The sequence below is a fragment of the Apostichopus japonicus genome, chromosome 16 (genome assembly GCF_037975245.1).
Source record: "Apostichopus japonicus isolate 1M-3 chromosome 16, ASM3797524v1, whole genome shotgun sequence".
In the NCBI taxonomy this organism is placed as follows: Eukaryota; Metazoa; Echinodermata; class Holothuroidea; order Aspidochirotida; family Stichopodidae; genus Apostichopus; species Apostichopus japonicus.
In genome coordinates, this window is record NC_092576.1 from 16,141,111 (window position 1) to 16,153,984 (window position 12,874).

The 12,874-nt window shown below is 35.7% G+C and overlaps 2 protein-coding genes across 3 annotated transcripts in view; one reads left to right on the plus strand and one right to left on the minus strand.

The window, feature by feature from the left end:
* The window catches only part of LOC139982962 (uncharacterized), a 24,435-nt gene extending 19,513 nt beyond the window's left edge, over positions 1-4,922 (plus strand). For both annotated transcript variants that reach the window (XM_071996207.1, XM_071996206.1), the window contains 5 exons: positions 1-59; positions 504-575; positions 1,003-1,068; positions 1,442-1,620; positions 2,851-4,922. The exon at positions 1-59 is cut by the window's left edge and continues 7 nt beyond it. In XM_071996207.1, coding sequence (XP_071852308.1) covers positions 1-59; positions 504-575; positions 1,003-1,068; positions 1,442-1,620; positions 2,851-3,224 — 750 coding nt within the window. In that variant the 3' untranslated portion in view covers positions 3,225-4,922. The remainder of the gene's footprint in view (positions 60-503; positions 576-1,002; positions 1,069-1,441; positions 1,621-2,850) is intronic.
* The window catches only part of LOC139982960 (uncharacterized), a 499,934-nt gene that overhangs the window by 343,972 nt on the left and 143,088 nt on the right, over positions 1-12,874 (minus strand). The window lies entirely within an intron of this gene.

Consider the following 12,874-nt stretch of genomic DNA (forward strand, 5'->3'; position numbering starts at 1 on the left):
TTCAACAACGAAATTTCTGAATTACAAGCAAATACTTTTGGACAAGTATTGAAAGAACTGTAAGTAAAGTAACATTAAAATGATATTTTCATTCTCATTCGTTCTCTAACGTTGTTAATCGTTAGTATTGATCTATCAACGTCAGTTGATTGTGTCACCATTAAGTCAAGATAAGGATTAATAAAATACAAATATTGAAATCTCTCCACTGTGTTTTATGCATGACACATTGTTGTTTAGGAACAGTCATTTTCATTAACTGCAAGTAAATTAAACTATGTTGCGTCCTGTTAGCAATATGAGCTTAAGCACTCTCCTTCTACCTCATATTCTGCATATGTGACCAATGTCAGAAAAAAATACATATTTCACTCGTAGACATAGAATAGACGTAGACAACTGGAATACATGCAACAGAGAGGTGAAAGTTAGATATAGTCATGTTCATACACAGGAAGTATTTACACCTTATATTTTTTCATTTGTTTTTCTTTGCGCTACAGTCATTTGTATGGCAATACCATTCCTAACCTGGATTTGGAATTTGTGTCAAACCATAGCGGACGTCTTACACTGTAAGATATCTACTAACCTTCATATATTAAACAGCACAGTTCTAACGAGTCGAGTCCGTTTCAAGTCGAATAATTACCAGCTATATTTACAAGTTTGATTCAATTTTACGAAATAATATAGAATATAAACTCTCCCTCATTGCTACAGTCACCATTTCACTTTTATAAGTTTCCCAAAATGTGCATAATATTCCAACCTCTGGATATGTGTCGTCCGTATGTCAGGAATCGTTTAACAATAATTTTTAACAAATTTATCAACTCAAGTTTAAAATGAGCAAATATAATTAATTTGCTGTGATTAACAGAAACTTTTTAAATGAATGGCTTTGCTTTGTGGTATTGTTCATAATATCTTTAAAGGCGATGCATAATTTCGACGTGCAGATTTCCTAACGTGTAATAATTCTGTTGTTTTTTCTTAAAGGTACGTTGCCTGTGACAAAATTCAATCCATTGAGGTCCCAACGTTTGAAGGATTTCAAACGAAAATGTAAAGATTAGAAAGTTTACTAATAAATAAAGCTAATTGTGTGACTGATTCATCTCCTGAAACATGCCTTGTGCGATAAGTTTGGTCCAATTTAAAGGATTTCAACGTTTCTAGGTGGTATATAATAGAGTGAGTTATTGATGTAAGCAGGTAAGTCCTTGTACAAATAAATTGTTTAATACCTGTGTTAGAAACATGGACATGACTGCAAATGATGCAGCTCCTGATGGCATCTGCCATCTACAACTCCAACCAATAGCAGCTGTAAAATTACCCCATCCCCACCCCAACCGACCCCCTGTTCAAACTGTATACTAATTAACATTTAAGAAGTAAATTGTAATCCATTGTCTTCTTTTTTTCTCTCCAAAAGTGTATGCCTAAGCCAGGACTTTTCTTTCAACCTCAGTATTACCGAAACAACAGTTGTAGATTCGTTAATGGCATCAGGATTTGAATGCAATTCCGGAGACGTGATATCGCACATATGTTCACCATGCAAGCAGGGATTTTACGGCAAAACAACTGGAGGATGTCAACCATGTCCACCAGGTATAAGGCAATATATTTTTTAAGATTGATATGGGTGTGATTCAGTATCCAGTTGGCGCAGACGTCAACCGGGCATTGGACCGGTGTACGCGACCAATAATGAACATTATCACTGAGATTCACTGCATTAGCAGGATTGCGAAATGTCGCATCCATAATTATTTGGTAAGTTGCGTGCTCCCATGAAGCTGATATCGTTACGCGAAATGACGCTGCAAACTGTCATTTCACATGATTTATACGCATAGCTTTAAACGCAAACGATTTCATATTCGTAAAACTAGTTGTGGCCTTGACCTAAACATGCCGATGTACACAATTCAAAAATCAGAGTTACGACAATTGGTATCACATGTTTATTATGAATTAAAGTAAAATCAATAACAAAATATGTTATCATTTTATTGGGTTATCTCCGTTATGTGCTAGTGATATAGTTAAAATGTTACTCCGGGATGGTAGCTAAGTCGAAAAGGGGAATGCTGCTACGTTGCACTCAACAAAAATGTATGGTTTTCCGATCGGAGAGTCTCAAATTTCTCGCCAACGCTGTAACTTTCTTAACGACAACTCGACAGTTAGGGCAATGGACGCTGTTACCAAAGCTGTTATAAACAAAAGAACGATTAAGAATTTTAGTTTACTTTTTTTTTAATGTCGCAAACCTCTTCGTACGAAATTTTCCCAGTCAATAGTGGTAAAAGCTGAACTCATATCAGCCGTGCAGTACGACATATTTGAAATTGAAAAAAAAGGTTATTAAAAAGAAAAACAGGAAGCTTCATAATGAACAAATGTCTAGTGAAGACGTTGCCACAATCCGTCCTTACCATATTCTACCCAAGACTGTAGTACATTCTACTCATAATGACAGAATTTCGGAGAAAATCTGCCTGTCTGTATCAGGTGTTAAATGATATGTCAGGTGTGTTATTTACGAACAGAAGAGATGGTAGAACACAAGAAAATGGGTTTTCTATTTTAGAAGAAATACCATTGAGTCATCGCAGTTATATATCTTCTGTAACAATAATAATGTATGGAAAAAACCTTAGACCAACTAATTTTGATCTCATGTTAGACACACAGTTAGCCAGCTGGCTGTTATGAGGTTGCTCAATAACACGACATGTACCACGCTGTTCTACCATATTAAGTTCCTGCGAAGGAGTAGAACAGAAAAGCGATTCATAAATAGCTTGGACATAGATTTTCTTTTTGTTTCCACAGGAGGTTACTATCAAGACGATATTGCCAAAGTATCAAATATCCCAAACAAAGTAGAATGCAAGGAATGCAACGCGGGAACATACGTTCCCTTTGGTGAAGGAGTCAGCAGCGATGATTGCATCGTCTGTCCAGAAGGAACGAACAAAACTATACACGCAGGATTCAGAGCCTGCTTCTGTATGGATGGTTATGCCAGGACTGACCGTTTTAATGTGTGTCAGATTTGCGAAAATGATGTTCTGGATTGTTATGGAAAGGACTACAAGACATTAAGAAAGGGTTACTTTTGGAACTGGGAATATCCAGGAGCAAATCTCACTGAGTACAAAAGCTTTGTCGCCAACCTAATGACAAAAAAGTTACGACTTGTGTAGTTAATGCGCTTCGGAGGGGGAAACGTCTTTTTAAGATCCGACCAAAACAAGTACCGTTGATTGACGATAAATGTAATATCCAGACAGAGGAAAAGTTAACGTAATTAAAGATTTCGTAACAATTGTGACTAGTTCGTTAACATTTTTGGTAAATCTTTAAATGTTATTGTTATTTTAATTCAACTGTTAAATAGTTCAACTAGGATAGAAAAAAAAATAATGAAAATGTGTTTGTGCTGTTAAGTCCTTAGTCGTAAAATAATGACAATTTTGACGAAAGTAATCATGAGAGATATTATTTTATTTTGTTTTCAAATGTGCATACAAAGATCACCATATTTACTTTAAAGTTATTGATTGTAATTCCAAATATCAAAACATAAGTAACACAGTCATTTAAGCGATTGAGAATATCGATGATTTGTCTAAAGTAATGTGAACATTGTAAAATATTTACCGTAATTTATTTTGCTGATTTAATGTAAATAATTACTATACTTCTTTCTGAAAGCATGAAAAATTAAAAGAAAATTTCGCATGAAAAATACCTTAAAATTATATTGAGACAATTGTGAAGTATTTACTAAATGCAATACGTGAAATGACTTGCAAGTAATGTCAAATACTCAATTTATTTTAACCAGACGATTTATCTCACTTCAATCATAAACGTGTTGCTTAATGGTATGCAAATTTAAATGTGATAAACAGCACAAGCTAAGGGTAACGTTGCACGAATTACTCTCAGTCTCTATTTACAACTTCTTACTTTAATTATACACATTTTTGATAACAATTATGTTAAATGATTCACAACCAGACATAGGTTTCTTTATATCCTAGTGCGACATATATAAACAGTCTCTGTCGCAAATTCTGAAAGCAAATATGCTGTTTTAAACTTATACCAGCGATAAGGCCTTTGCAGAATATGGCCATCTACACACGCAAAGCGTATTTACATTAAAACGTTTACATTTTACAATTTAATGCAATTGAATTCTTGATAATACATGCGTCATATCTATAATACTAATAACCGGACAAGCTACTCGGGTCAACATACCATATTCTTTTCCAAAATCGTCTTCTCTTACAGATTCAATCTAGGTACTCTGCTATAAAACTCACCCAAATCGGCGCCTGCGGTGGTTTCTTTTAGATTTCATGAAGTCCTTGGAAGTGTTTCCCAGACTTTTAGATACGAGTTGTTGTTAATTATTAAGATGTCTCCTCTGACTTATTCTTCACGAAACAATGACATCTTTAAAGTCGTGTCTGGGGAATTTCTGCTTGGAGCAACACATTTAACCATAGTAATGATAATGCGATGTAGAGATTCCAGCTATGATTAAATTACAAAAGTATATTCCCACAACAATAAATCTTCCCTCCCGATCTGTCAACATTAATTTTGTTAACCAAGGACGATAAAGTCGCTCGTCAATGTTAATGCGTATTGCACAGAGATGGAAGCAAGTTGACGTGATTGCTTTAATACTACCTGTAGCAAAGCATTCAACACATGCGATCAGAAACCGCATTGCTCCATATATTCTCAACCGAATGCCGAACAGTCACATTTTTCTTTTCACAAGAATGATATTGTTTATATGGAATTCATGGCGTAGCTAATAATAAAGTTTAATGAATTTAAACTTTTTTATGGTCGTTTCTTACTAAGTAAATGATGACGAGATGTGATGAGATTTTAGCCAAGAGATATATATTTATATATATATATATATATATATATATATATATATATATATATATATATATATATATATATATATATATATATATATATATATATATATATGAATATATATAATAATAATATATATAATAATATATGTATATCTTTGTGAAAGATTCTGTAGCGTTGTGGTGTGTTATGTTATACCACAGGCATTTTTAACTGAATTCAACCATTTGGAATTAATGGAAACAAATATTCTACACTGTTAGCATATCTCAGCATCGCAGCTCTTAGTAAGGGTGCTGGATAGAGATGTTTTTTTTTCCAGATATAAAATCGTTAGAAGAAATTATGATTCAACATTAAAGATGATTTTACTCTTACATTAAAGCTTTTCTGAAATCAACCTGCTTACTTTCTGATACATTATGTTAGCAAAATGATACTCATACTTCGTTTATTATTAACATTTTGTCAGCAAGAAGTCAATACGAAGAGGAAATTAACGTTGTAGTTATTGCAAAGGCAAGGAAACGGCGTCATGTGTGTTATGTATAGTCCTGTGTACCTCGCTAGTAACAGAGAAATACAACAACACGTGGTTTTAATTGCACAAGTATTCGGGAGCCGGTACCAACTAGCTCAGATTAAAAGAATACAACTAGTATTTATACCCAGCCATGACCTGTCCCATTTGTGTTTCTGTTTTAAAAGCAAGGAGAATATTATACATCATCATTGTTCTGATTTTCGATCTTGTGACTGGCTTAGACCGTACAGCATTCTGACCCATCAGTATAACGTTGTACAATTGTTGTTTTAATTGCGCATTATATTCCTAAAGGTTATTGCCTTGCTGTGGACATGTGACATAACTAGAAATTGTTCACTTAAATTTATATGTATCTGATTCCAAAGCGATGTTCGTATGCGGTATCAATTGTGCAATCTGGAGTTATTGACGACTTGTTGTAAACATTTTGTGTAGGCGTTTAAGAGACTTGTCGACATGATGATGAATCATAAAGTCAAAAACCCTATATAGTACTAATCGACTCCTGTTAAATATGATAAATATAATGTTCACGATATAATAATAGGATAAAAGTACTACTTATCCAATAGTCCAGGCCCTGCAATGTAAAACCAACATCATCCTCACAATATCATATATGCTGAATGCTACCAACTCGAATGGACTGTGCCGACAGCACCATTACCAAGTGAAATCGAGCACGGTGAAATCAGTTACATCCCATCGAGTCCTTTCAAGAAATCATTGCAAACACCTGTAAATCAATTTTAACGTGAGTCAAAACAAGCACTGATCGCTAACAGAAAACAGTCGTTCAGTGTGCGTTAATCAGTCATTTACTGTGTAAAACCCAGTTTCTCGATAACTGATGTCGACGACCTTCATTACTAAGGATTCACGACAATAATGACGTCACGTCATTTTCAGAATCTGTCGGTCCGTTTGTGTGTTGCATTGGTTGTATATAGCAGTGCGACGTGGTAGGTTTGTTAATATAACAGATAATCAGCCGCGAGGATGATCAGAGTGTGTCATGTCTGATCGATGCCTGATCGGCTCCTGCAGGTTAGCAAAAAACAAATTATTAAACAAAACAGACAATCCATTTTTGTAATAAGGTTGTAATAATAGTAGGCAGACAAGCAAAATATTCAGAAAGGGAGCTTCAATACTTACACATAATTTGGAGGCTGCCCCGGACGTGACAATCCCACCCTCCCATGGAGAGACCAGTAGCTAAAAAAAAAGATTAAAGAAAATAATTCTTCCCGGTAGCTGGGCTGGGCTGTTCCTCGGAAGAGAACTGTTCTCCCGGAGTTTTACTCACAAGCACTCTAGCCACCAACTTCCTAAACAAGGGGCCACTCCCTCGTAATTTTGTTTTTGCCTTTTTTTTAATGAAATTATGCTAAAACCTTATTAGAGATGAATATACTTGACGTATTATTATTTTGTTTTTTCTGTCTCCTTTCTCCCAAAGGGTGTGTATTACATAATCTTTCAACTTTGGAATCAAGATGACGAGACGTTAATCACTATCATGGCTAAGAACTGTACTATCAACTGATTGCTGACGCAATCATTTGACCGTTTGGATGTATGATGTAACTCTTTTTAAGAATAACATCACCGGACATACCGTATTTCGTTATGTCATTAGCACAAACAAATAGGCATATTATTTCATTGATAGTTAAAAATGACCATAGATAAGGGACAAATGTTTCCGTACGCCATTTTCCGATTTTTCTTTGGAAAGCCATAGGGTAAAGACAAATCTGACGACGAAACAGTGGCACCGAGTACACAAAAGAAGGCCAGCTAAACGATTATTCATTCACAATTAATTACATGTACCAGCTCTTTGTGTGTGTTGTAGTGTTAACTTCTTGTATAGGTACCGTACCACAATTAGAGTAGTGTTCGTCCGCTCGAAAGGTTAACCATTGTCAGAGAAAAGAGGTAAAAGTACTGTACCTAAGGTAATGCTTGTTTAAGCATGTTATCAGTTACTGTCATTATTTGTTCTGCCTATGAAAGAGCATAATTTAAGGTACAGATGGTGGGAAAATAGGGAGGATCGAAGGTGATATAAAACATTTTAGAAATTCTTTGGTTAAATGTTGATATTACTCCGAGCAAGCATATGGAAAAATGGGGGTTCAGTATGCTAAACTTGCTCCTCTTCTAGCTCAAAATCTTAAAGGTCATGGTATAGAAGTTTGCAAGTGCCATGATAGGCCAAGTTCTCAGCTATCATGTGGTGGGTAGGATACACCAGTTGAAAACTTTTATCTATGCTTTGGCAGGTCGTGAAAGTAACCAGTTTAGTTTGTAAGTCAATGGAACAAATAATTGTGGTGCGAGACCTATAGGCATAAACAGAGACCAAAATTTTGATATCCTAATAAACCAAGATTGGTATGAGTTAAAGTGAAGTTTTTCCCTCGGAATGAGTACGATTACAAAAAAAGTAAACAGAGATCAGATTTGTATTTTACGAGTATAACAACGTGACTACGGTTACAAGTAGAATTTTTCATTTGTATGAGTACGATTACAAATTCTAAACATAGATCAGACTTGTGTTATAGAAGTAAAACAACATTGGTACGAGTAAAAGTAGGAATTTCCCTTGGTATGAGTACGATTACAAATCATAAACAGAGATAACATTTGTGTTAAACTATAATAAAAACAGAATTAGTACGAGTAAAAGTAAGTATTTCCCTTGGTATGAGTACGATTAAAAATCATAAACACAGATCGGATTTATGTTGCCAGTACATGCAACTTTGTTGTAGTGTGAGTACAATGACGGACACACTGCAATTGTAATGAGGAATATTTAATCACAGACAGTTAACTAAGGAAAATTAGACAAAAGCGATAGCTAGAAAAATTAATGTTGTACTTGAATATTAAGAAAACATCTGGAAAAAGTGATAACTGTTGGTCTTATGTACTTGCAAAAGCAAGACAAGCATGTTTCCCACCACGTTGGCAGTACATCTGATTACATGGTTTTTTTTTGCAGGCATATTAAACGTTTTTTTTGGGGGGGGGGCGGGGGGAAACTTGTAAAGTTAAAACTGAAGTATCAAATATTAAGTTTTTGCGGACTAGCATTGTAAAATGCTATAAGAACAATCTGTAGCGATGCTGTACATGATGATAGGTTACTATGATACTGTGTAAATAAATAATTGCAAGATGTAGCGATACTGTGCATGAAATTAGGCAACAATGAAAATGTGTAAATAAATTATTACAAGGCAGCCTTTTGTTTAAGATGCTATAATGATGGTAATGTAAATATTTTCAAGAGGCAGTACTAAACAATGAACTCAATAGATTTTTTTGTGTTCTCATATTTTTTGGCTGCATTTTGCCAACACTTATGTATGCTTTTTCCATGTTTCAAAGATAGTAAGTTTTGGATGTCTTATTTACGATAATTTCAACATTAAAATGGGAAGTAAGAACATAGACAGTATGTTATAATCATAGCAGAGTGTAACAAGAATCAACACCGAGCAACTACTAATATATGCCTCATTAGCCTAATATTAGAATATGCTTAACGAATCAACGTACGACTGCACAACCCAGTAACCATGCAAAACTGAGCTGCGTGCGTTATGTGAGCAGGTGAGTGTTGTTCTGAATAGTATTTGAGGTCAGGTAACCTGGTCACTATGAATATACTTTGTTGGAGGTAATGGGCGTGACTATAGCTTCATCGCTTACCATATAGGTATAGCATAGTCTCCACAGCCGTTGTAGTTTGTGGTAAACCTGTGTTTTCGTCGGGGTTTATACATGGTTAAGTGGGATTCGTCCTTGAGTCTCCCCACGAAAGGTTCCCGGTATATTGTAGTATTTTCGACCCTTGGTCATCCTCGACGTATGCAGTGGTGAAACCGTAATAGTTAAAACCTGGCTAGAAACGGACCAGCTATTTTCAAACGCTGTAAATAACAATCAGGTTTACACAAACCTACTCCAAATCCGTGTCGTTATTTGATCTAACACCATTTACCTGATCCCGCTTTGGTGCCGAACGTAGCAATCTGAGGGTGGCTGTTGGCAGCTATTACTAAAATCCAACCCACCCGTGACATTCTTACTGAGTATCGCAATTCAAGAATCATTATTTGATTCCTTGTTAAACCTTATTCTTGTTCTTTATTATTGTTCTTTAATATAATTGTAATTTTCTTTTGTTTTCCTTCTTGCCATGTTTCCATCAGTAAGGAAGTTTACCTTCATGGTATAGGCGAGTACTGATAATTACACAGTATGTGGTAATGGCGCACATCGTGTGACCTGTAACTCTCAGAACACATCGTCCAAGGATGTTCGATACATAATGGAATGTGTGTAACTATATGATATTCTTGCAGTGGTTATAGAAATGTTAGAAGAATCTAGCGATGTTTGAGTTGTTAACCGCAGAGAATTTCAACCAATATAAATCATAACGGTGGAGTTGGATCAAACGGCCATTCAAGCACACTATCAGTAAAGTTCTATTCACAATTTGGTAAATATATTTTAAAGTCGTCAAGATTTATGAGTGATTCATTGTATAGCTCAAATTGCTCTGATATTTAACCTATTGTACCACGGAGGCTGTATGATGATTCCAGAACCCGTGTCGATCAGTTTATTGTTCTACTCAACAAATGAGAGCAAATAACAAACACCTTATATATTACACATAACAAATGGAGAAAGAGAGCGCTCCGCTGGAACTGACCCATACAACCTTTTTAATAAAACTGCTGTGCGTGGTAGGTAGTCCCTCTTTTTAAGATTTTTGTTAAAAATAACCATGATTGTTCCTGCTTGTTGGTATACATGTTACACGCTACGCAAACCATAAAATAACTGACCAAGCTTTTTCCTTCTTTCTACTTTACCTCTTTGTATACATGTTACACGCTACGCAAACGATTTTAAGTTCGGCCGTTTATAGCGAGACAGGGTTACAATTAGTGTGGGAATTAATCATAATAGTAAACGATGTAGCGAAAATTCAAAATAAAAATGTATAGGAATCACAATTTCGGTGTTTTGTTGTCAAAGCATTTCAAAACAGTTTTAAGCAATAAATTAAAAAAATATCATCCAAGGTGTTGCGACGAGCCAGAGAATTGTTTATTAATTTTATTATGAAAATGTGCATACAATTTTCTTGTATATATTTCCCCTGGCTCCTTCCCTATCTTCCCCGGGGGTTTTAAATGACCTCGGATATAGCGGTTGTTGACTTATCTGAACCTCTTCTTCTCCTTTTTTGGGGAGGGGGTGGCGGAGGGGGTTAGTTACATCCTCTATTTTGTGACTTGAAGCATTATTAAGTTTTAAATTGACAGCATCCAAATACTTACTACTATTCTCCCATATTTATAAGTTACTGGATTCTGGATATAAGTTGAAATATGAATCAAGGAGTTCACCTTAAAGACGAGACAAACTTAAAATATATTATTCGTCTTTGAATCTCATTTAAGGGATGAAAAGACTGATAATTAATTAGTGTATATCAGATAATTTGTAAAAGATCCCTTCTTCATAGCTTGTTTTAATTTTTGAGTTATAAAATGTCACAGTTTAAACCACAGTTATTTCTTTTGGCGCTCCATAGTTCTAAACCAATATACGTCAGATAGCTTTCAACCAGAGAATCTTAGCAGACGCCAGTTTAACAGCTAAAGAAGGGGATTATCGTTCGCTATTAACAATGAGCTGTTTTGAGATTGAAATAACCACAAACCTTCCTCTCCTTTAGAGATAACGGTTCCTTTTCGAGATAAGAAGTAGTTTGACTTACTAATATATTCGACTTTATTTCATATTCAATCTTTGGCAATCGTAGCATATATTACAAAAGTAAAATTCTTCTTGACTAGTGCCCTAAACCCAGGTGGACCTCTGCCCTGGTTTTATTCTAATCTAGTAATCTGCTGTCTAGTCATTACGTCTTCCTGCAATAAGATCAAGAGCGATCTTTATATCAAGATTATCTACATTCAAGACACTATAATATTTACTGTTTGAAAGTAAAATGTGTTGTGAGCAGCTAAACAGCATCGTCGAGCCTGACAAAAATGCGGTATAACTACATGTCCAGTCCGCATGAATGGAGTGTGTCACTGTAAATCTCAAATTGGTATATAGAACGTGGTCAAAACAGGATTATACTTGTCCTGTTATTCTATGTGAGTTTTAAGTACAACCAATGTCAAAGTCAATAATTATAGATCTTAGGAGAAATACTCATTATTGGTTCTAATACTTTGATTTACTTTGTTTGTAATCGCATAATCGTGAGCCTGTATGGCCCGATTACTGGAAGGAACACCCTATACACGGCATAAATCCCACCTGCCTCATCGCCCTCCCCCCTCCCCCTCTACACCCACCCTACCTCCCTACGCCTCATCTGCATGCTTGGGACGTAACACCCCAATAAGGTCGCTCCATGCATGGTGATGGCGTTCGAAAATGAGTTACAAACTGAGAGACACGATAGATCTACATAAAATGTACGTCACTTTGTTGTCGTAAACACTGAACATGGAAGTAACACAGGAAAGTAATTCTATGGAGACCCAATGACGGTTAGTCTATCCGTTGCCAATACGAATTCCATATATTAAAGCTAACAGAGTTCAAGCCCTATCACAACCGTATTATTTTTCAACCGTACTGCTTCAGTCACATCCAATCAATCTTTGTTTTATTAGCACCTCGTTTGCAGCAAGGATGTTTGTTGCGTTCCTGTTTCTTTCCATGATTAGAGCTTTGGCTGCGGGGTCAGATAGTTCCCTTCTGCACAGGTTACATATGGAAGAAGCTACGTCGAGTAGTGAAGATAAACCGTGTCAGCTAAAAATTGCTGGTAAGTGTAAAATAACCGATTTGGGAAGTGAAATGTGCTGATTCAAACCAAACTGAACGTGTGAAATGATACTCGTAGAGTTGGTTTTAAATGTGATGACAACGCAAAATAATTTATTTATTTTGATGGTGGAAAATGGCATGAAAAAAATAAAAAGTCATCATTATTGCCCCAAATGTTCTAGAAATACAGATAACAGTGATTCATTCCTAATCTTCGAGAACATTGCAAGACTACACTCAAGCTTCGTTCTGACATGCTAGAGTTTTGGATGAACACTGATGATCTCGAGAGGGCTGACAACATGAATATATTTCGTCCTCCGTCGGTAGGTTAGCATTCTTCTAACTAACATACCAGCGGAAGTTATATATATTTGTCAGGTTAAGACTCTTGCTTGATAAAGGAATAACTGAATGTTACCATTATAGGCTTAGTCATAGGCGTAGGAGGCGGAGGAAAGGGGCTGGGGCTGCAGTCCCCTCCCAACCTGAAAAACCATA